Source organism: Macrobrachium nipponense, chromosome 33 (genome assembly GCF_015104395.2).
Source record: "Macrobrachium nipponense isolate FS-2020 chromosome 33, ASM1510439v2, whole genome shotgun sequence".
NCBI lineage: Eukaryota > Metazoa > Arthropoda > Malacostraca > Decapoda > Palaemonidae > Macrobrachium > Macrobrachium nipponense.
The window spans coordinates 16,845,348-16,871,020 of record NC_087219.1 but is presented as its reverse complement, the minus strand read 5'-3'; the positions used below and the strand labels follow the sequence as shown (position 1 = coordinate 16,871,020).

The window sequence follows — 25,673 nt, the reverse complement described above, 5'->3', positions numbered from 1 at the left end:
CGTTGCAACCAGGTCACTGGTAAACTATGGACATAAGATGTCTTACAAGAGTATATATACCAAACATAAGTAGGTGTGGCATTAAGTCTTGTGGTGACCCAGGAAGATTGATTTTTTAATAGATAGACAATAGACCTATTTTTGAAAATCACCAGCTTGAAAAGGAGCAGACGAATTTTTTGCAGGGGAACATGCTTAAAACAACGATACGACAATTAAACAAAAAACTGATGGATATAAATAATGAAATATCGTAAATACGGTATATTTTAGCTTTTCCTTACTTTAGCAGAAATTTACCTGACATCAAAAGTATTCAAGTTAGGCAGATTTTTAGATTCCAGTAATCATTTTGCATAAACGCTTTCTAAATGGGATATTCAGCATTAAAAAAAATGTAACATCATTAAATTCCTTTGAAGGTAATACAGTTGAGAAAGAGGATAAAAACTCATTTTTAATCAAAGTTACTTGTCCTTTAATCTCTGCTACTGCAGTCCCTTTGTATAGCCCTTGGGTAGGCCAGATGGTGATCACTTAATTTACCATTATTCTCTTACCCCGGTCTGTGCCATAACCTATGTCACAGCTCTTCATAGTCTTAGGTTGAAGTTTGATCATTATCGTAGGTCAATTGTATATAGCTCTTCTCATTTTAAATACAAATCATCTATTTCCTACAATTGTCTACATATATTACAACACAGAGAACTTTCAAAAGTCTGCCTCTACTCTTATTGAACTCTTTCAATAAAAATAATAATAAAAGACAAACCTCTTTTTTTTTTTTTTTTTTGGATTTGAATACTGACCCGTGATTTACCCATTTGGCACCCTATCCACTTACACAGGTGACATAAGTAATGAGACCAGATATGCCTCAAAACTATTCAAATCTGTGCAGAGCTTGAAATTGTGACAGAAACCTAAGTACTATTTCTAAGGTTTCTTACTTTGAGTGTGCATTAATTGCACATTTCTTTCCCAAAATTTTACTCTACCATCCATTTACAATGCTAGTTGTAGAGCCAAAAATCTTGTAGTCAATCAATTAATGCTTGCACCAGAGTTAGTGCATTCCACTCACTTCATAGAATATGGGCAACCATTTTATGCAAAGGTGCCACAGTCACAATTATGCTTGGTAACAGATGCCTATTCCTCCATGCTGTGGAATGGTCTTCTTGGTAGTGTTAGGAGAGTTGATGATCTATGGTATATTTCAGATTATGCTACTGCCTGATAGTACTTTTATTCAACTTTTTCCATGTTCGCATTTAATTGTGTTCAGTTTGTTTCTCCGCTCATATTCACTTAAAAAATTTCATACTGTGCCTTTATTCTCTTGGATCTGTTTCCCCTTCTTGTTAAAATTCGTTTCTACATTATTAGTTTGCATAACTGCACAGAATTTTGGTAATGAATTGGTTAGTGATTACAGTAACATACAAAGATCATCATACGTGAAGTCTGACGGGTACACTGGTTTATTTCAGGGACAATATAAAACAAATTTAAGCCATCAAGTTGTTTATTGATAATTTTCCTACACTGGATGCTGTGTCACTGTGGGAATGCACAGACAAAAGCAGACAAAAAGCCAACCAAAAATTTGGGTCGTAAATGTTCAAACAGATGATGTGCTGAAGCTCTGAATAGTCCCCCCTCCCTCCCTTGAACCTCATAGTTCACTATTTCTCTTCTTACCTAATTTTCCATTAAAGTTGCATATACTCACACGTTTGCATACATGTACACACCTTCACTGTAACCTGTGCAAGGTGATGAAAATTTGACAATTATTAAAATACCACTTACTGACTTAATGTAACTACTGACAACCATTGCTCAAGTAGGAAAATCACAGTCTTTATCATTACAAAATCTTCATGAACATCATCATTAATAAATCATCAGACTTTTCTGGTTAATTGTGCAATAAGCTTAGAAGTCTGCAACTCCCCTTGCAATACATTTACCCTGTGTTTGGACCATTCCCAATTCTTCTGTTTACATCAACACAATTGCAACGACCAAGAAATTACAAAACCTACCCCTATTTCCTCCAAACTGATGCTTAACCTGGAAAGTTTTGAGGGTTTTAAAAATAGATCCACTTCCATAGCTACATGAAAAGCAGCAAGGGCTTTCCCTATTTAGCCCCACCATACAATGACCTCCCACACACACACAAGCTGTGGTACAAGAATTTTGCTCAGCAGATCTACTGTACAAACATTTTTTTTATAATGTTTCAATATAAAAAATTCAATCTTAAATCTTAATGCAACAAATATCTACAGTAAGTAATAAACATGAAAATATACAAAATGCAGACCCTGCACACAAAAAAAAGATTGACTTTTAACCACATGACTGCATGTCGTTAACTCAAGATATACAAGAAGTATTCGAATAGTATGTGTATGTGCCTGTACAAGTAGATATGTATAAAGCAATAAATACTGTGAAAGAATGAAAGGGGCAGAGGTTATGAGGGTAGGAGACTAAGAAAATGGAGAGAGATTAACATGCACAGCATCTGTCTGAGAAGACAAATGTCTGTAAATATACAGAGAATGTTTGAGGTCAAATCAAATGTGTACAAAACAAGAATGCATAAGTTCAGTAAATAAATAAAAAGACTAGATATCTATATCAAGATCATCATGGAATGCAAAATGTCACCTTTCATTATGCATTTTTTGGATTTCATTACTTTTCTTCTTCTTCTGCTATATATCAATATAAAAGCATAATACAATCATGACATTTCAAACGAAATAACCCCTCAATGCACATTTACCACAAATAACATGAAATTGCACTAAAATTTGGCTTTCGTGATTACAAGTGCAAACTCATCAAAACTGCATTACATGATTATGGCAAAAGGTTTCTCCTCTTTTGACATAATATCGCTAAGGCTATAGATGAAAACTTCTGAAACATGCTAGTTGTTAAGGCTCTGAAATAATAGATATGAATGTGTCAAGTGTATATATATGTGAATATACAAATACATACATCCTAAGCCAAACTATGTATATATATACATATAAATATATATGTTGCACACACATGTATATTATCATATTCACATATGCATTTACATATACCTGTACATACATATAAGCATTTATGAAGTCAGTATACACAAGTATAAATACATATTTATATGTATATATATTCACATACATACACAATTACACAGTGTATGCATATGTTTGTGTAGACTATAACACAGTATGTTACTTTTTTCCTTCACTACTCGATGCTTGTCCACGATGTCACTCCAATGAAAATTAACTCCTTTGGCGTGCCCACCAACGAACCCAGACCTCACTGCCAAAAGTGGTGCCACTTGCGCCTCCCAATGAAATCAAGACACCAACATCTATGCTAGGCCGACACTCTTACACTATTCTCAATGATTCCGTCACAATCAATTGCTTTGCCTTAAGTCACCATCTACTGCAGCCAGGCAATAGATCAAAAGTTATGTCTGTGCAAATACAACTCAATTAAAACCAGGGGCCTCTCCTCTCCTTTCTCTGTGCAGTGTGACCAGGGGCTACTGCCTGCCATTCGCTGAGCAAATATTGTCTCTTTTGACAGCGGTTGACTAAAGTAATCATTATGCATGGAATCCACGTCTCCGTGTACCACGTTACTGAAGCAATGGTACAGAACTACATCAGCGAGTATATTTTCCTTTCAAGAGTAAGACATATGAAATCTGTAATTATTCTTTACTGGCTCAATCCAACACTTTGGACATTGCAGAATCAACATTAGCAAATCCAAAGCAGTTGGGCAGGGGGGTGGGGAGGAACTACATCTCCTAGGACCATGCACAATATAAGGATATCCCACCCCCGTCCCCCCTTCTCTCCTTATGATTACTAATTGGACAGTTTACGGCCTTGATAATTAGCAGCAAAGCCAGGACATTAATAATCCTGCTTTTGCTAAAGCTATTCAGAAACATGATGAAAACTGGAGTAAGATAACGAAGAAATCAACATTTCCACAGGTTCTAACGAAGGCCAAGTGAGGCAGAAGCAACTGGTCGGGATAGATGTTCGGAGCTTACTGCACGACCACGAAGAGCCAGAGGCACCACTAGTATCTGAAATGATGAAAATCAAAATATCATCATCATCATCATACGGCAAATATGAGACTATCGACATTAAAATATTTCTGCAAAATCATCAAAAAACTTAGAATACTATCATGAACACAGTCATCCTTATTAATAGTTATCCCATATCCAATGCAACCTATTTAGAAGTTCATCAATACATATTACTACAAAATGGAAAAAATATTCAGTTCTTATTAATTTTCCCCCCCAAAACTCTTGAAAACCACTAAAAACTTGGGCTAATGTAAATCACACTAATTAATAAATTTAAAATAAAAGTTACCTCCTTTACTATTGTTCTGTTCCAACAACTTGGTCTAAAAGTCATCTATCAGTCTGACACCAAGGGCAATGTGTGGGAATTCAGAATACTCCGGAATTCGCCATTAGCAGAGTGCTTGGGGTTAGGCCTCCCATAATTGCAAAAATCCAATAATGCACCAAAACCTAGCCTATTATATTGTATGGCCTAAAATGTACCTACTAACCACCTAATATACTGCATGTGCTTTAATCTCCTATACTATATCTTTTATATGTAGGATCTTCTCACTCTAGAATACCTAAAAATTAAAAGCAAAGATAAAATAATAATTACGTTACCATATCAGCAAGCTTTATAGCCAGAGAAAAGGAACTTTTTGAAGGATATTGAAAACATTATGCATTCAATAAACTGACAGATAACTGCTCCTAAAATATATGGAAAAGCTTACATAACTGTAAACAATATGGACAAGATCCTCTGTATGGTCTCATTATATACACAAGTCATATGGTAAGACATACTCAGGGAATACCAGTTTTTTTTTTTTTTTTAACAAAATGCTGATGTGCAATCATATAAAACCAGAACTAATTTTCACTTTTCAACATCATAAAAAACCTGACTTGAATTTCATATATAGCAGCTTCCAGGAATTCTTGCAAATGATTCAAGCAACATACTCAGGGGAACAATCCAGATTAATGAGACAAAATTCTGCACATTTGAATACTTTAAGCAGTAGCTATGAAAAATACAAATTGTCTTAGAAAATTTGTCCTTTTAATACTATTAATAATTAAATGCATGAAGGAAAATATAAATAGAAAACACAAACACCTTACAGCCAAATCTTACCTCTTTATTACAATCCTCTCCACTAAGAACGGACATTGAACTTGCTCGCTTCATTCTGAAATGAAAACAAAAACAAGAGAATGAGTATAATCTGACTTCATGTTCCAAAACCCCTCACAAAGGAGAAACTGACAGCTAGTACAGAATCACATCAGATAAAATATTATGCAGGTGTTAAAATAATAACAAGTTGCCAACATGGCAAAGCACAAAGACCAAAGACATCTAATCTAAACAATGACCTGTAAAACATTTTGTGTTAAGCTTTTGTATTCAGTACTATGCATACATCCCAGATATCTTTGCTGCAGCAGTGAGTGACACTCACCTAACTTCACTCAGATGCAAAAGCAAGTCATGCTAACATCAAGAATATAAAGCTACACTGGGAATTTCAAAGCATGCTTTAAATACTAGACCTGATCTGTATTTATGCAATTTCATGTTTATGTATCTAACTTATCATTTGTATGTGAGGTTACTCTGAAAGAATCAATATAGTAAATGAAAATTTAAGTACAGCATTTAAAAATATTGTGAGAAAACTGGAAGTATAAGAGTAAAGAGACTAATCACACACATTTTTCTCACTACAGAAAACATCAAGTCTTGAGACATTTAGAAAAAAACAGAAGCTGACTAACACAAAACAACCTCCTTGTAGTAATGTATGCAACAAAAGTAATATTTAATAAATGTCTTAATCCAGTTTCTCCTTTGCAACTCTGTCATAACCTTAGGAATGAAAACAAAAATATAATAAAAAGGCTTGGAACTAATTTATTTCCATCTCAAATCTTTGTTTTTTTTTTTTGTATGGTGTTTTTACGTTACATGGAACCAGTGGTTATTCAGCAACGGGACCAACAGCTTTACGTGACTTCCGAACCACGTTGAGAGTTAACTTCTATCACCAGAAATGCACATCTCTCACGTCTCAATGGAATACCCAGGAATCGAACTCGTGGCCACCGAGGTGGCAGGCCAACACCATACCGACCATGCCACTGAGGCGCTCTCCATCTCACATTTCTGAGCATAACTCCCAATCTCATTCTCAAGAAATGTTAAGAATTTAGCATCATTTGATAACCTTGTCCATTTTCAGAGGCAAGTCTTACACCCTTTTTCTTTCTCTCCACCAGATGTGGATTAAGACAAAGCAGCTAATCTCCTACTTTCCTAAAGCATTTTAAACTATATTGTATAAGTCTAACCCTTTTTATGATAAACTTTTGGTGCGACAATATTTTCATTTTCATTAAAAGCTAATTAGCAAAGGCAGCAACAGGCCCATCTCAGAGTATGGAGGAGTCAGGAATAAAGGATGCAGGAAGAGAATTCCAAATCTCAAGACCAGGCATCAATTTAACAAAGACTGAGTTAAAGTTTTCACAACTTGTAAATACTAATCTCATGCACAATAAGGTCACATTACATAAACAAATAAATTCAACATATAAAAAAAAGTAATGGCACAATAGCAACTGGCTTCTTAAATTCCACTGCGTACATAATCCTATTTAACCTAAATGGGCACAGTAATTCCCCCATCTTCATTTCAGTGTACCTAAACCATACATGTATGATGGATCAAGTCCTTAATGATAAAAGCAACTGAAAAAGCAGTGTATATTTACAAAAAAAAAATTATCAATAACCTTTGAAGTACTTTCAGAACATTATTAATGCATCAGGATATATATGTGTGTGTGTGTGTAAAATAAAAACAATACTAAAAACATCCTTTGGGACCAGTCATTAATCTCAATCACTATTACATGATAACACTCACTTCAGGAGAGCTGTTAACCAGCTCTGTGGTCTAGTTAAACTAAGATATACTTAACTCTTCCTAGTGCAGGCCTACAGAAATTGATACCAAATGCTGTATGCAAATTTCCTTTCTAACAAAAATGACACTATATCTTATTATAAAAATACAATTAGCACTTAGTGAATAATAGTCTTGTGTCATAAACTGATCAGAACATCAGCAGTCAGCAGAAATTCCTAACTTTTCTTCCACAAAGTGACATTAAGCAACCCTCCTCATTCACATGTGTAGTAGAGTAATCCTCAATATTATTTTCGGCGACTAATTTTTTTTTTCTCCCCCCCCCCCCCCCCCCCGCCACCCCCCCCCCCCCCGCCACACACACAACACACACACACACACACACCAGACACACCACCACACATACAAACTTCACTGTCCTCCGTTTTTATTCTGCTCTGAGTTACGGTCATACAAGGGCAAATCCTAGCCAGCCATTCTATAATAATGACTATCCAGAGAAATGGGTGAGCGACAGTGGTTGTGGCAACTGATGGAAAAAGAAATCCTGTAATAGATGGCAGAAGTATTATGTCACAGTGGGGAAGAGAAGAGGCTTCAAGTTTTAGCAGAAAACAGACAGGAAAATAGAAAGAGATGTTTATCAGGAAATGTGAAGAGTGGATAAAACACCAGTGGAAAGGACAAAGAAGAGGAGGAATAAAAAAAGATCTCGGCAAAGCAAGGGAAAAAGGAAAATATCCAGGATGGCAATGTGGCTGAGGAAATGGAAAAGATAAGAATGGAGAAACTGAAGTTGAAAAGAAAGATACTGAGACACAGTATTTTGGATGTTCTGCATTAATAAAATAAATATGAACTAGAGGACACTAGCATGATATACAAACAAACAAACAGGTAATTTAACAGATGAAGAGGTGATGAAGTTAAAAAGGCCCTGTGGAAGATGAAAAATGGACTGGCATTAGGACCACACTAAAAGTTATTTAAAAAGAGCAGCAAACCTGTAGTCACCCATGACCTAATCAAGATGCTATTAGGAGGTCCAAGAAAACTTGGAAAAATGAATTCAGTATTGCAGAGCTAAAAATTCAAGACATTCAACTCTATTAAACCTCTATTACAACAACCAATCCCTAAGCCCTGAGGACCAATTACAGCCAAATGAAAGACAACCTGGTTTCCAAACAGGCTATGTATTTAAATGATACTAAAAAATCCTCTGGAAATGTTGCCATGATACTAAATTATTACTAAATGAGCAAATACAGTGAGTTCTTTATTGCAATTATTAATAAAATAGTTAAAAAAGCAGACCACTGAATTAACATATGGAACTTATATGGCTGGTCCCAAAGGATTTATTCTTTAAAACTAATCTTAAATTAGTTCAACAAAAGAAGATTTGTCAGTTTCACTCCAAGCCTAAAAACTCCACAAACTTAAAAGCAAATTTTAAGCATTAAACATTTGTTCAAGCAATGCCTCTCCTTGGCTGTACAACCTATAAATTACTTAAATTTACTATATTTTCTCTGATATGCAGTACATCAGGAAAATGTGGAAATAATAAAAGCCAACACTAATTCTTTTAAATTATACATTGTCTAACCTAGGTAACAATAAGAAAAATTTCTTGACAGTTCTGCAAAGGAACAAGAGAAGCTCAAGCAAATGTAACTATCAGTGGCTTCCAGTCCACTCCTCAAGATTTTGTGACAGTATTTAGAGGTCCCCAATAAGACCGCTAATTACCTGCAATGTCTGATTGCTTAACATTCTAACAGATATGAAATTAATACACATAACAGTGGCAGAGTATCCTCCTTCTCTGAAATCATACAAGGCTTTACAAGTCTTAAAATGCTTTCTGTTTTAAAAGTGAACTTTGTGCTGGAGAAAACCAATAAAGTGGCAGCAGAAATGATGGCATAATTGCTGACCATTCAATGTAGCTTCTAAACTATATCAAATAGGGATAGGAAGAGCAAACGTAACATTTTGCACACTCTCCCATACTTCCTAACCATGTTTAATGATTGTGAAAGCTGTTTTGTGTCATCAAATTAATACTAAGACAAAGTGAATAAATGCAGTATAATTATAAAGCCAAGACTAAATTAGCATGTGAGAAACTATTATTAAGATTAATTGCTAGGTCACAATCCAACAGACAAGCCACTTTACCTCAAGAAGCACATCATCATAAAATCTATCGTGCACAGAAAACAATTTTCACAAACTATGTTACTGAAGGTATTGGAATGACCACTGAAACACAACTTACCTTGCTTCACTGTCCTCGTTCTCTACTTCCAAACGGCCCCGCAGCTTGTGTACCAACTTGGCACTAGATTTCTTTATGGAAGCCCGTAACTTGGAGAAAGAACTGGACCTCCGCAGACGACCGTACTCATACTATGTGGCAGATATTGCATCACACACTTGGCTAACATGACTCCTCAATAGTGGTGGTGGTGGTTGTCAAAGCTAACTCTTGTCAAAGCTAACTCACTAACTTTTTTTAAAAAGGGTTTATGATGGAGATGTCACCAAACACATGAGGCATGGCAGCTCAGACAACAATGATTTGGCAAAAAAAAAGAACTTCCCAATAAATTAATACACACATGCTCTTTTTTCCTAAGAACCTACTCCACACAAATAACATGAAAATTTAAGTCTATTAGTATTGAAATCTTCAAAATTAATGAATATGAATGCATATTATCTAAGACCAATGCAACATTTTATGGTTTACAGAAGAAAAATTTAATGACAAAAAAATTACATTGAGAAAAGTTTTCATTTTATGACAATCTTACATTTCATAATTGCTCCCCTTCAAAATGAAAGGCAGTCAACTTACTGGTCACTGCAAATAATGCCTCAGACTTCGTAACTGGAACACATACAAGCCCTAAAGAAACATAACTGTGTTCCGAAAAAGGTAACATGGGAAATCCTTCACCACCACCACTGCGAGCCTAGACCAAAAGTGCTAAGTGCTGCCACTACTCTACACATGCACAAACACCATTACACTAAGTAAAAAATAATATTAACATGCATGTCACAAGATCTTCATTGAGAGAGAGAGAGAGAGAGAGAGAGAGAGAGAGAGAGAGAGAGAGAGAGAGAGAGAGAGAGTTTCAGATAACTAAGAAGATAAACTGGTACAAAATACTATAAAAAAAAAAAATTAAACAAGTACTGTATACTAAACAAAACTGGATATGTCATTTGTTATTTGTAAATGCAATCCTCACTCTGACTTAAGATTAAAATTACGGATTATTATTTGATATATTAGAAGTGGAGAGGGTTTCAAAACATACAAAAGTATTAGAACAAGGCTGAATAAAATCCACTTCAAACAGGGGCATACACACATTTAAAGTACCTTTGTTCCCATTTCTGTACAAACCTGAAAGATGCAGTTTAAACTAAAGCCTTTAACTACAGTACAATATGACAAGGAACATGCAGGTACCAAGGAATTTTACAGATGAACTGGCAAAAGGGAAATAGCTTTTAGTAGAGGAACTGCTTTACAGATATTATGTAAAAGAAAAATTGCGAGTACATGACACTTGGGTTACTTAGTATTTTAATCAAATAACTTATGAATAATTCAAAATTACACTAAACTTATCATAAAACAATGAAAAAATAAAGTCAAACCTTAGCATATGTTTTTGTTTGAAGAAGCCATCCTAAGTCACTCTCCAAAAAGAAATTTTTATTCTGATTTCAACCATATTCTCACCATTAACAATCTAGTCCTAACTATCTGTGTTAATTCTTTCTAACACCCTTCAATACAAAAAAAAAAGTTATTTCATTTTCAGGCCTTCTGATAAATGTTTTCCATGTTAAAATCTTCAAGTGTTTTTACTATTTCCCGTACTTACATCATCTGGCTGAAATACTGCAATGATACCCCTGAATACATTACTGTTATCACACACCAACTTAACACAAGTAATACTAATGAATTATCCCTTGATATCTTGCAGGGAAGGTTTGCAATAAAAACAGCTCTAGATTCTAACACAAACTGCTCTAAATGTCAGAATACAACATGGTGCAAAAGCCTTTAGGGCTTTAACTGTTGCACATTATAGTACAGTCACCGAAATCAGTAAGTGGCAAAACCTCAACCAGATGATCCTGGGACTACATGGGAGTTCACAAGAATGACAGAGATAGAAGAAACAGAATTTATCCAGGAGTAAACTCCTGAACTTTAAACACTGGAGTAAAAACACTAAGATTACGATGAGGAGTCTCTACCATTTTGGCTATATTAAACAGGTTTGTTTCAATTTTTAAAAATCAGACTCTTATTATTCTGGTCGTAAGTTCAGAAAAACCATAAGTTGAACAGGTTGTAAGTCACGTACGTAGTGTATGAAACTTTTTGGTAAATTCAAACTCCAAACAAATATTTGTTATATTTCATTAAATGAAATAAAATTAATGAAGAAATTAAACACTCAGATTATTCTATCAGAGCAATTACTAATGACCAACATTTTTCCTCCTTCACTGATCATTTCTTGGTGAAAAGCAAGGTACTGTTTATGTTTAACTGCCATGAATCTTGTCATGTTGAATACAAAAACACTACAAATAAAACTTTTATATTCACTTAATTTGCATTAATTTTAAAATTCTTCTTTGATCCATTGGTCCACTAAAAATAGTATGGCCATTGTACTTAAGAGTTTGGAGACTGCTGGTCTAAGTAGTATGTATATATAAATCAGGATACTAATCATAAGGACAATAATATACCTAAAATCACTTGAGGTGACAGACTCAGATACCTGGTCTCAAATACTTGTAAGTCCATAAATTAAGCTTCAACAATGAGATCCTAATCAAGTATCCAAACCAAGTTGCACCAATTTATAGTATGAAGTGAGATCAAGCCTAAATCCAGTAATTAAGAGACAGAAAATAGAAAAGCAGCCATACAAGGCTTGTGTACGTCACCAATCACTTATTCTAGCCTAAACACAATCCCCATAAGACTCAAATACTAACACCTGGTTCAACCAGAAGGGACACCTACGATAAGTTTACGAGTTGCAAGCTCATTAAAGGAACTTAAAAAGAGGTTCAGAGAACCTTAAAGGCCTCAAGCCTCCATTGCTTCCCTCTCTGAGTATCCCATACAGCCTGTGTCTCTTCAGCATAAAGTCTCTTCTACCTGAACATATCAAATATCAAACCCATTGTTAGCTGCAGCTTTAATTCATATGCAAGAATGATAAAAAAATGAAAGTATGATTTCTTGGGGGAGAACAATTTTCTGAATGCTTTAAAAAAAAGCAAGAATCTGAATGGATCCACAACATACAAAAGATAATGAGTGGACAAATAACCAACTCCTATGTTTTGCCAATAAAATTCCATGTCTGTAATTCTCTCGAGGGGGTTTTATGGCACCGCTCAAAGAAAATAGCTGTTTTTATCAAGACCTACATAAATCAAGGATCAATAAATGTATACTACCCTTCATAAGAGGATTACACAGTTATCATGAGAGTTCTCTTTATAAGTGTCAAGTGCTTGCTGTAAATGTCCACTGTTAATCCATTCAACCTTATTCATCAATTATGAATCTATGTTGGTTGTGGGGTATGTAGGACCAAAGATGAATGGAAGTGAGCTAGAAATTCCAAACAGGGTGAACACTTTGTTGAATTCAGTTATTTATCCCAATGGTTTAACTTGAATACAAGACATTCTCCAAGAGGGGATTGATGAAAAAAAGGAAATGAAACTGACCTGTAATACTTTCTACAAGTAAAAAAAGCATTTACATTTACTGCCCAAATTAACTGTTAGTAGGTGAAGGTAGAATAGTACAGTAATAGTAACAAAAATAATAAAAACAATGATAGTGGTCTGGAAGCATGCAGTTATATTTTTACTGTCATAATACGATGTTATTTTGTTTTTCCTGAAAAGAGCACAGAAGCAATTAAACAAGAAAAATAAAATAGAAAGCTGCAAAAAATACAGAAAAATTAAAATTATACTAAAATGACAAAATGCAGGTAAGTGGAAATCAACAACTGCAGACCGTCTTACTTGGAAAGTTCAAGAAAAGACAGGCAAAATCTTTTTTCATTCCAAGTCCACCACCTTATCAAAGTAAAGGTTAAGTAATAAGATGAAACAAGGAAAGTGCACTCAAAGGAAGGGAAGAACTGGCAGTGATCCAACTTGCAACCAAAGTTCTCATTGTTTTTTTTTTACTTTAAAAGAAAAATATGCATCTCAGCTTCTTTCCACAAATATAAGCATTAAATCAACACTCTCCTATATACTTAATTATATTCATTAGTATCCTGATTGAAAATCAAGCATTTTGAAAAATATATGAGCCCCCAACTTTATATCTTTTACAGCAGAGGATTGCCTTAAAATTTAAAATATACGGTTTAACTGGGATTCAAAGATCACTTACAACATTCGTCCAACGTTTGATGACAAAAAATGATAGAAAATATACAGTAAAATTTTTTTAAGGGTTAATATAATTAGGTAGTATATACAAAACTACAAGTAGAACTTAGAACATAAGAAGAAGTAAATCAAGTAAGAAATACTAATACCTTACTAATCAATCAAGTAATAGATTAATATTCCTTGGTGGAATACTATACTTGGCTCTGACAATACAACCATAGACAATAATAAGAGATCAAATGCGGAAGAAAAATGTTTGCAAGGAAAACTACCACCACACCACAGAAAGCATGGTATGATTCACTAAGCCCCATTAACACAGGGTAATATATCTTGCACAACATGATTTATTTCAAACATACACCAAATAAAATAACTTCCAATTGACTGAGTATGTATTATTTACTGAACTCAAAATGAAGGTTAAAAGTCTGGAAGATGCTTTTAAACCCTACCATTTAAAGCAACCCATTCTAGTAGAGTAGAATTCAAATGCAAAATCAATGCACTGTGAACACTTAAGATGATAATTAGAGTTCAAAGAAACTAGTGAGCAGTCTTATCCCAAAAGTCAGTGATCACAACAAGCAAGAAGTTATTCCAATCTGAAGTTTTCCCTCCTAATACCAGCACTCTGACCCTATAACTGAGGAAAAATTTAAGGTTCACACTTGTATCTTCCAAAACCAATGAATTTTAATCATACCCAAATAGGTCAATCTAGTGCCTTAAGTACTTTATAAGCACGAAAAGTAGGAGAATTGAAGAGTTTTATGTGGTCATGAAATAAAATGCTGAGGCTTTCATATTAATCAAGATAGATAACTGTGACTATCATATAAAATGGGGCTTGCACAGTAACTTGTTCACATGAAATGTATTTTAGTCTCTTTTGTAAAAAGAAAAAAAAAAAAAAACAGTAAGCCATGAAAGCCAGGCATGAGATTTAACACCAATAGAAAAAAAATCACAACCTTGAAATCAGGATAGTAATCCATTCCATAGCAAGGAATAAATTTTAATTATTCTTTTAGTGTAAGGGCCAACATGATACCCAACTCCACCCATGCCTAAAAGAAACATGGGAAAGTGACAGAGCAGCCACTTGACAGATACATTTCAAAGGACCAAAGAAAACAAATTTATGAACTCCCAAGTTAGACTTAAGGAGGAAAATTATGTTAGCAAAGTGAGCAATCTGGAAAATTATTTCACCTCAGATTAATATTTTGTTAGTTTTAAAAGACTACACTTGACACCTACATCCAATAACATCTACAGATTATAATACAGGCAGTCCCGGTTATCTGCAGACTCGATTACATGGCAATTGTCTAGTGCCATGAAATCGGCGATTTATGGAACCGTAAGACGCAGAGTTCCGGTTATCAGCACCATAAGGTGCCAACAATAGAATTATGGCACCATAAAATGCCTAAAGGAGGCGCCATTAATTAAATATCAGCACCACAAGCACCATAAATCGATGAGTTTCGGTTAACCGCGGTTTTCGCTTATCAGCCCCCTGCTGTGAATGGAAACAACCCCCCCCCCCTCCCCCTTAACCAGGGACTGCCTGTACAGCACCAACGCTTAATTTCTTTTAGGTTAAAAAACAACATACAGTGGATCCCCCGTATTCGCGGGGGATGCGTACCAGACAACCGCCCCCCTTGAATATAGTTAGAACCCGCAAATAGTTGGAACCCCTATAAAAATGCTTAAAACCTCCTATTTGGGTAGTTAAATCTCAAGAAAAACCTGCTAAAAATTTTTATACCTGGTTTTTTTAATAGTTTTATCACAAAAAGTGCATTTTATGATGAAATTGATAAAAAAACCAGGAATTTGTGGATATTTCTCATAGAAAAATACCATGAATGTGCAAACTTTCCGAGAATAATGCGGGGAAACGCTCCCGAGAGAAATCCGCGAATGTGAGAGTCCGCGAATCCGGAGAACTCGAATACGGGAGGTACACTGTATTATCTTTTTGCTAATCCATCTCACATTGCAACTCTTGAAATATTCTAGATCATATGAGACAGATCCTCCCTTTAAATAATATTTTTATTAACTCTAAAAGGGATTTGTGTATTCCTGTCCAAAGTGTTGTTCCAACTGATTTTCTGTGACTATGGATGGTGTTCATTAGCATTCCAAACTTGGTATGTAAGTCCTTCCAATGTGCACTTGACAGGATAACTTTGTCTACAAGTAAATTTTGAAAGTCATGATCTCAAATCTATTTTCCAAATTACCCTTATTTTTCTTTTACGTATATTTACCCAAAGATTTAGGAAAATATACCAAATTTCTCTTCATCTTTCCTCCAACAGGATGGAAAATATCTACCACACTTTCAAAAGAAACAAAATATCATTACAAACTAAAAAGGCTTTATCAAAACTTCACCCCAATTTAGCATAAACTATATGTATATGTATTATATATGCTAGGCAATTTACCATCCTATCACACACTAATATACTTTATGTAACACTCCACTGCAAGATTAAACTCATCACAGTAGCTCATACCTTGTAAAACAAATGTAGTAACTACTGTAGCCCTTAGTTTTCTAGTCCAATGTATACTTGTAAGCTGCTGGCTAGTGCATAATCATATACCACTTACATAACCAAGTTGAATCTAATACAGCAATAAGAAATGGTAATCCTTCCTTTAATAATGCTGTTGCACATAAACTCCAGTTTTGCATTAAAATAATCATGATATTCATTCATTATGCCTTTTCCTCTAATTTTCAGTTTTGCTATCATCTAAGTTCCCTTACAAAATTTAGAACCCAGGTAGGGATACCAATCTTCCATAAATTAAAATTCCATAACCAAAATTTTTAACTTTGTGCTGATTTGTCTAGCCTTACATAACCTGGAACAGCTGTCTGTTTAATAACACTTGAACACTACTGACAGAAGTGGATAAAATTTAAAAGTGATATAATGAGGAAATCATCCCCAAGAACATTCAAAATATATTGCCTACTACTATATGAGTACATTATCTTTAAACTGCTACAAAATATTCTGCACTAATGTGTGTGTACACTACACACAGGCAAGTAAAACAAAACATTTTTGAAGGGATCAACGAGATCAATTACTAAAAATCAAATCTGAAAAATCAACCCATATGTGTACTAAATTCCTTGTTTAGATGTCTGGCTATTCTCTATGAAGACTGAAGACTCTGAGTGTAGGAAAGGTGAACGCTACCTTTTCACCAGCCGAATTTCCTTCTTCTAATAGCCATCCCACTTGTTGGATAAAACTGCCGTTGTAGGATGGTTTTGTCCCACTACCACAAGAAAATTGCCTATCATCAACTATATAAACAGTTGAGGTATGTCCGCTGCCTGACTGCATATTAATTTCACCCAATGCCAAATGACATTAAGACATGACTGTATTAAGGGAAACCCCTGACCACTTGAATATTACTGCATTTAAATGTACAACAAAAATAAAATTGATCTGTCTTCCACTAAACACCACTATTAAAGACAGTTAACCCACACCAACCTGTCAAAATTTACTACTAAACACTACTGATCATAACAGCACACCATGCATAAAAGTGCAAATTACAAGGTGCTAACTGACAATACAGATTTTTGTACAAGTCCAAAATGAATGAACATTTGGTGTGCAACAACACAGGTGATTTCTACCATGCAAGTGCAATACAATGCAAACACAGTTTTGCTACTTACTTACAAAACAACAAAGCAAAAAGCAAACTGTTCTTTACATAACAACATTCCAACATAAAAAGAAGCCAAACATAAAAAACAATATTACACATAAGGTATAAAAGCAAACAAAACATCTAGCTCACATGATTTATTTATGATAAAAAAAAAAGTACACCAGTAACACTAATTATTGAAATTTTGGTCGGCATGTTAAAAATGAGCACATTCAAACATAAAATGTCATTAAAGCCTGTGATAAAACAAAAGAAGCGCCATTTCTTTCTTAATATTTCGTTGATGTGAGGAAACATTATGCTGTGTAATAAAATGACATACATCAAACATCAAACATTAAGTATCCCAGCACCATGGGACAACATGCCTCAAATTAAGGAGGAAAAAAAAAAGTAATAATAATGTCTCCTCTCAAATTAGCTTTCCAATCAGAAATTTCCATCTCACTCCTGACACACTTGACCAAAGATCAAAGCCAGTAAAAGCCCTTAACATAAGGGTAATAGAGGCAGGAACAACTGATACCAACTGAAAATTGCAATAAGCCATAGTCGATACAAAATTATCCTAAATTGTTATATTCTTTGGCCATGTCATCAAGAAGAGATGAAGAAGACTGACTATGAAAGCCATGTTTAAAATCACCAGTCATACAAAATGAAATTACGAATTAAGTACCGAGAGGGATATCACATTGAACCTGGCCAAAATTAAATCAAGGCTGTGCATAAAAGGCATAAATACAAAATAACATACATGGCCCTTCTCCAATGTAATATACAATACAACATATGGAAACTCAAAAAGCTCAGATGCATGACATGTAAACTAAAAGAAAATAATACCAGCCTATCAATAAAAATAAAGAAAGCTCCATTTTCATACTATATTAATAAAGTTGATGCACAACAGCTCACAGAACTAATGGAAAATAGATAAATATAACTAATATATATATACGTTATGTACTGTACGCTAGTGTATGATACAAAGGGATGTTCCACAGAGAAATAAGTTATACAATCTTCAAATGGTTGTGCTCCACATTGCTGCTTGCTCAAGGAAGAGGTGCAAGGAAGTTTAAAAGAAAAAGTACACGGTTCAGACCATGAATAATCTCCACATACTTCAGCTTACAATTTTGTACTACCACTATATGTACTAGGTAAAATTTTACCACCCCAGAAAATGCTAAATGTTTAACCGATAATGATAAAAAAATAAAAGCACATCCTAGAATAAAATGCCTCATTACCTTAGAAAAGGTGTGGAGAGAGAGAGAGAGAGAGAGAGAGAGAGAGAGAGAGAGAGAGAGAGAGGAGGGAAGAGAGAGAGAGAGAGAGAGAGAGAGAGAGAGAGAGAGAGAGAGAATGTCTACTTATGTCACTGAAAAAAAATCTTTTTTTTACAATATAGTTCCAGATTTGGTTCTATGATGACTAAACAATTATCAGACTCTTCTCATCTCCATACCTTTGAATGTAAAACTGTCTAGACATTTATCATGATCACAGTAACCTTCAAAAAAGTGACAACAACAATTTCAAACTTTCAAGTTTTTGTGTTTTTGCCAACTTGAGCCAGCTACAGGTTCCCTTCCAAATTAAAAATACAATGTTCTTCATAAAATGATAATTTACAGTTACTATGTATCCAAAGTATATAGTAACTAGATTTTTTTATACCTCAGTAATATAAAAGTTTCTCAGCTGATTACATTACTATCTTGTCTTTGATATAAATTGCTTACCCCTCTACTGTATTTCAAAAGTCCTTCTTATTTGTTGTGAGCTTTTCCTTCATAAATAACCCAGTTTGCAATGTTGCTTACATTACCCTTCAAACTGTAGTCCTACTTTCATCCCATTGCAATATAGTCCACAGACAAACAACCCACCTCTTGCCAATGACCATCTTTTTGATAGCTTTTCCCTTCCCCTAATGCAAACACCATACCATGATAGTGTCTCTACAGTTTGGACTAAACACATCAAATCACAGGCAATATACATAATTTCTCAAAATGAGGAGTTATCAATAAACATTTCTGCTAAACAAAATCATTCAAAAATGAGCAATACTAACTCACTTTATTTTGAAGGACGGATGAAATTAAGTTGCCATACATTGTACCATGAGACCATTTTTAATGAAATACTTCGAGGAAAATCTAAAACACAAGATATATAATGGCCAAACCAAAGAGCTGGTGATTCCCTAAATGAATGCTAACCAGAGGCAGTCATAGCAATTACAGATATATGAAACGAGAACAAAGCTAGTAATATTGAAAATATCAACTAATCAATTCAGAAGGATGTAAATATAACATAAATGTTCAATCAAGAAATTAAACTGAAGACACCACAGCTGGCTCAAGAAGCAAATGTTTGTATGACTGTATTTTGACTTCCATGAAAATGCACAATTATTTTCTCTCCATTTATTGAAATTTCTATTGATACATTTTTGTCAAAATGGAAGCCTTACATGTAATAAGCAGTGCTTTTAATAATTCTTACTACATCTAACATTTCATACACATTTTATCACAGAAAAACCTACAAAGCTCCATGGAAAATATCAAAGCTAAACCTGAGCTCTATGGTAACATATTTCTTTTCCTAATACATCAACCCCCATGCCTCTGCAGATTTGAAGTTTTGGAAATAGCAGAGCCAATACTCTATACCCAATGAATTTCCCAGAAAATACTGACATGAATGTTCATGAACTAAACCAGAAAGTGTGTGCGGCAAAAGTGCTATGATAAAGGAAAACTTAAAAAGTTAACAGTGGATAAAAACTTTCTAGCAAAGTCTACCAATCCCCATTATATCTTTGGCTAATGATACAAAGCTGTCTACCAGAACTGGAGAGAAGAATGAGTGCCTGGACAGCATTATTCAGAAATCAGCATTAAGCAAATAATCTGCAAAGTGTAACCCAGCCAACTTGATTTCTGGCAGACTTCCTTCCTCATGCAAGCGATAAGAAAAAAAATTAATGCCTCCTCCTCCTCCAAATCTCAACATAATTTTATATAGAATTTAAAAAATCATTAGAGGCCATGGACAGGGTAAAACAAAATACTTGTGCAAAATCAAACTTCAAGTATACGCATACATGACTGCATAAATGCTGCACATGTAATATTATACATATAAACAGTACTGCATTGTTGTGCGTATATATTTAAAACCTTTCAATAATCATATGCCATCAAAAGTGCACAGTGGCCCCTTTGTACACTAAACAATCTTGTCATCACTGCACATGTATACAAAACTATTTTAATCTGCTTTCCTTCTATGATATATCTTGACGATAAAAAAAATAAAACTTCAGTACAGCTACATTATATAACAGTAAGGTAGGCACACTCAAAGTGTGAAAAAAGAGAGAGGTACAAGGGCATTGATATTGTGAACTGGCAGAAATTAGGAGCGTCACTATATTAAAATGATTCTTCGTAGAAAAAAAATTACTCCTTAAAACTGAGTTATCACATCCCAACATAAAATAAATAGCTGGACTAGTTTTTTATCGGATGTAACTTCAAAATTCATCAAACCCATTTAGTATACACTACAGAGCATTATAATAGTAACTGCTACGAGAGTAGGATTCCTTCGAGCTTAAAAACCACTTCCTGTAGTCAAAATGAACACGGCTGTTTTTAAAACATTCACAAAGCCTTTAAACTTATGCTAAAATAGTCTGCTTTAAATATCTTTCTGCCAAAACACAACAAACTGGACCACTGCAAGACCTGGTGACTGGTGACCCTAAATCAATGCACACTGGACGAAGGCTTTCAGGGATTTACAAAATTCACTACAACATGCTACTATATATACAGTATATTTACACAAAGTGAAAGAGTGAATACTAACAAATGACCTCAAATTATCACAATGGAAAGGTGCATGACCAAGCCTGTTTTCACACTTTCATTTCCTGCGATAAATTTCCATCCACATGATTCACAAATGAAAATTTAAGCACAAGATGTTGAGGCCACCTAGTATCCAAGCATTCCTTTGTCATGGATAGAGGGAAAACTATAAATCTAAAAAACAAAAGAGAGATACACCATGGGTCAGGTGAAGCACAAGCTCAGATTTACTGTGTTTAGAAATGTACAAGAATTATTAATACATATTTTACACTACAAATGAGATCCAAGAGGGATAATTATCAAAATGGGGAGGGGGGAAAAAAAAAAAAAAAAAGCAGGGAACTGTCAAGACCTCTTTAAGTGCTACACCCTTGTGCCCCAACATAGCATAGAAATATCCCTCTATAACAGGCTAAAGGTTAAGATTTAGGGAATCTACAATCAACCAGCCACCAGACAGCATCGCTTAAATAGTCCAAAAACAGGTGTGAGTTGCGCGCATTCTGCTTGTGCTTCTTATTCAGGACTGAAAGCCGAAAGCGTGGAAGATTTTTTTAATACCGGTGTGTCGTGCGTCGTCTTGTGACCTTTGTGAAGAGGCAGACCCCAATGGGGAAGGGAAGTTTGGGGGCTGGGGGAAAAAGAGAACGAACCTGAGCCAACGCTCTGAGAATGGAACAAGTATCTGTGCCACCACACTTTCACATTGGGACATGACAATTTGACACTGTTACCTATATAGCTGAAGCAAACTGTGGAGTCCAATTCTAAGCTCTCAAAAAGATGTCTGCTAACAAACTGAGAACTCAATTTCTTATGATAAAAACCTAATATCCACACATAATTAGCTTACTTATAATACAAGACTACCGCTAATTTTAAAGAAAAACTTTTTTCTCAAGTATCCAAATAAGTAGTATAATTATCTTTTAATCCATTGCATAAAATAATTCACTATTACTCTTGTGTACCAATGCAGAAACTGTTGTGGTACAGATATCTTTAATCCATATCCCAGTCCGCACACACTGAAGTAAAATTACCAGTGATGCCACTGCGACAACACTTATTGCCAATCGAAGAAATTACATTAATTGTAATATTAACATAATCAAAATCACTTGCTATTCCAACATTTCCAGTAATGATAAAATATCCAATCATGCATTTTATGACAAGTCATTTAACTGATGAGAAAGTAAATGAAAATTAACAACATACAACTGCAATTTTAAGTACAAAAAAAGCAAACAGCTATGTGAAGTTAAACAAAATCAATTTTGCAATTAATGAATAAAACAAAAATCTATACTAGATTTTCAAACTGCACTTTAAAAGCACACACTGGTTCCAACAGTTATGTATCAGGGACTGGTGAACATGAATGAAGACCTAAAATACTAGTGTGTTGTAATACAACAAATGGGAATCATTTCTTTGAATGTCTCTAAAGTGAATTGTTACACAATAACGCTATATCCTGGAAACTCACCTACACTTGAAATGAAGAATAATGGGGCCTATATTGTCTAAGGTTTTGTGAAGGGTAGCTTGTCATTTCAATTACATTGAATTCCAACTTCATGAAACGCTACTCATGTTACAAATCTCATTTCAAACAACCATTCATTCATGATTCGTTGGGTAAATAGTTGTTGGTATAATGGATTTTTTGCTTTGTCAATTTTTTGCTTTGTCAATAACTCACAATTTCTTTGAAAGTGTTTAGAATGTAAGTTTTTTTTTTTAAATTCAGACATTATGGTTTTCTTTTCAAAATTCTGGAGAAAACTTCATGTGGTAATGTTTTCATTAAATACACATCATCTTTTAATTACATAACAAAGAAATAAAAGAGCATTTACTTCACTTTACTATACTACTGACAAAATGAATAAAATAAACTGAAAAATAACAAAAAACAGAGCAAAGGGATAATTACTTTAACTACTTTTTTAACTGAATGTGTGAGGTTTAACATCAAAAGGTGATGTTCATATTCAACTTCATACAATTTCATATTTATATCCAATTCTACAATTAATAGCTGCTTTCAAAATGTAATCACCATTATAAAAAAGATAATAAAACAAGGAATGGTTATGCGTGTTCTCCAAACTTTTGACAATACAGTAGCTTAGCATCTACTTTTCATTTCTCATCTTTTTCTACCGATTATATACTATTTGGATTATCAATCCCCACAAAATTATCCAATTACATGAGAGAGAGAGAGAGAGAGAGAGAGAGAGAGAGAGAGAGAGAGAGAGAGAAGAGAGAGAGAGAGAGAGAGAGTAAAAATCTTAAGATTTATTTCTAAATGAAGAAAACCCTTAAATAAGAAATAAATATATATATTTGTTTTTCAGCCAGAATCTAAATCCTTGACTTTTTGGTGCAACCTGGATGCCACATTAGTTTTTCCTGTCTCCACTCATTCATGATATTTGTATCGGCATAATCTTTACTTGCATTGTATCTTGATTCTATTATTCTTGTAAGGAAGACACAAATGGGGAAAGGAGTGTGCTTTACCTTACTGTTATGTTCTCTCTTCATCTAGCTACTAAACTGGCTTTCCATCTAACTGTCTAGTGATAAATTTGTATAATGATATTGAAAGAAGTCTAGTTTTATAACTTTGTACAATTATCATTATTACGGTCTCATGACACATGAAATAATGAATGTTCATGTTTGGTGGTTACGCAAAGATGTTTTACTTCAGCGTTAAGGATATTTTTTTAAAACTTCAGTTTATTTATTTTGTACTTCAAAATATGTTATCATGTGAAGATGTAAAAAATTTAATGAAAGGTTACCCTAAAGCAGTCTAGAAATTAATGGCCAATATTTTGCAAGAGTTACATTTATGATGGGAGGCGAGACCTAACTCTTACAGGAAAAAAATCCAGTACTGAAGTTCTTGCCTTCCTACAGCTACCATCAACAGAAGACTCCTAGTACTCCCACTCACACACGACTAGAACATCTACTGGTTTCATTCTTATGTATGGTATAAAGTGTACGTAAATACTGTACCGTGCATACACACCGTGCACTTTGTGTGGTTTGCAATATACATCAAAATGTATAGTAATTATAAAACTGTGTAAGGACACATATTGTACTGTGCATTTGAAAAAAATAGATATACTGTACTTGTATTTATGGGAGTCACCAGTGTACATTGGCTGGTTATATTTCAAACAGCACCACCTTTACATTGGAAGAAAGAGAGAATGCCACTTGACTGTGTCAGTTAGAAATTACATTCATATAATAAAATGACAATGCCAATTTAGCTGTGATTTCATTGATATGGACATATTGAATATAAAGAACCACGACATGTTAGAATGCAATAAACAAACTTCCAGTGAAATGAGTCTAGTGCAGTACTTTTTGTTGAGTAACGAAAAATATTTAGAAAACTATGATTTCTGTGACTTCAGCACCATAGGCTGGACTGTCAAGGAGCGACAATTTCGTTTCCGAAGGAAATAAGCAATGTATGTAAATACAGTATCATTTTACCAGTCTATACCTGATCGCCAACAGAATTCATCTGACTCTTTAAATACAAATGTATGTTTTGCAAGGGCATAAGCCCAGTAATACTATAAATATTCCAAAGTGTATAGGCAAATTATATATTAAATACTTTACCATGGCAGCTCATTTCTAAAGGCCTAATGATCAAAGCCTTATACATCAATGATTCAAGTGCTATAGTACTTTTTTGTCATGTTTTCTTAGAACTGACAATAGCAAGCATCCATAACCAATCTACAACCATTCACTTATTATCATTAGTTTAATGAAAGTGAATTAGCTCGTAATTTTCCCTGTAGTGCTAGGACATGCTTCATTAACAAACATTTTTGACAGAGTGGATACTCTACCAAATATGATATCTCATATGTTTGTTAAATCAACATAAACAACTAACCATTGTTCAAAGTTATTTTGTTAAATATTCCCTTATAGTACTTTCTTTTATGCTTTATTCATTAGGCTTAAAAATATTTTTACATCAACTCAAACCACTACGATATGTTTGCCAATACCGTTTTCACAGTAAAGCTAATTTGTATTGTTTTTTAAGCTACTTGAAAATTAATTAACGTTTTACGCGTACACATTTTTTCAAAAATTTAACACTCCTCAATGCATTACAGACATTGATAAAAATACTAACAACATTCATGACAACACAATGTTCACAATTCTTTAGATGTTAAAACGACTCATCTTTTGTACAGCAAAATAAAACAAAATTGAAGCAAATCAACTACATAGACAACAGGCGTGACAATTTCTTTACCTAAAAAATGCAAACCTCGCATCATTTGACATTTCACCATATAATGTAATTACATGTTTCATAGGCAACTCACATGGGATGCTATTAATATTTTTAGAATAATCTTTCCATCTGCCATCTTTAATGAGATACTACCGCCTCACAGTGTTTCTACT

The 25,673-nt window shown here is 34.2% G+C and overlaps 1 protein-coding gene across 16 annotated transcripts in view; it reads right to left on the bottom strand.

Moving 5' to 3' along the window:
• Window positions 1–1,513: 1,513 nt before the first annotated feature.
• Window positions 1,514–25,673, bottom strand: part of LOC135202974 (kinesin light chain-like) — a 197,754-nt gene continuing 173,594 nt past the window's right edge. For 11 of the 16 annotated variants that reach the window (XM_064232496.1, XM_064232497.1, XM_064232494.1 and 8 more), the window contains 3 exons: window positions 9,359–9,489; window positions 5,274–5,328; window positions 1,514–4,132 (listed from right to left, as the gene is read on the bottom strand). In XM_064232496.1, coding sequence (XP_064088566.1) covers window positions 4,040–4,132; window positions 5,274–5,328; window positions 9,359–9,489 — 279 coding nt within the window. In that variant the 3' untranslated portion in view covers window positions 1,514–4,039. Of the gene's footprint in view, window positions 4,133–5,273; window positions 5,329–9,358; window positions 9,490–21,752; window positions 21,823–24,353; window positions 24,411–25,673 lie in introns of those variants that run through there. The other 5 variants (XM_064232503.1, XM_064232499.1, XM_064232500.1 and 2 more) reach the window with 4 other exon arrangements.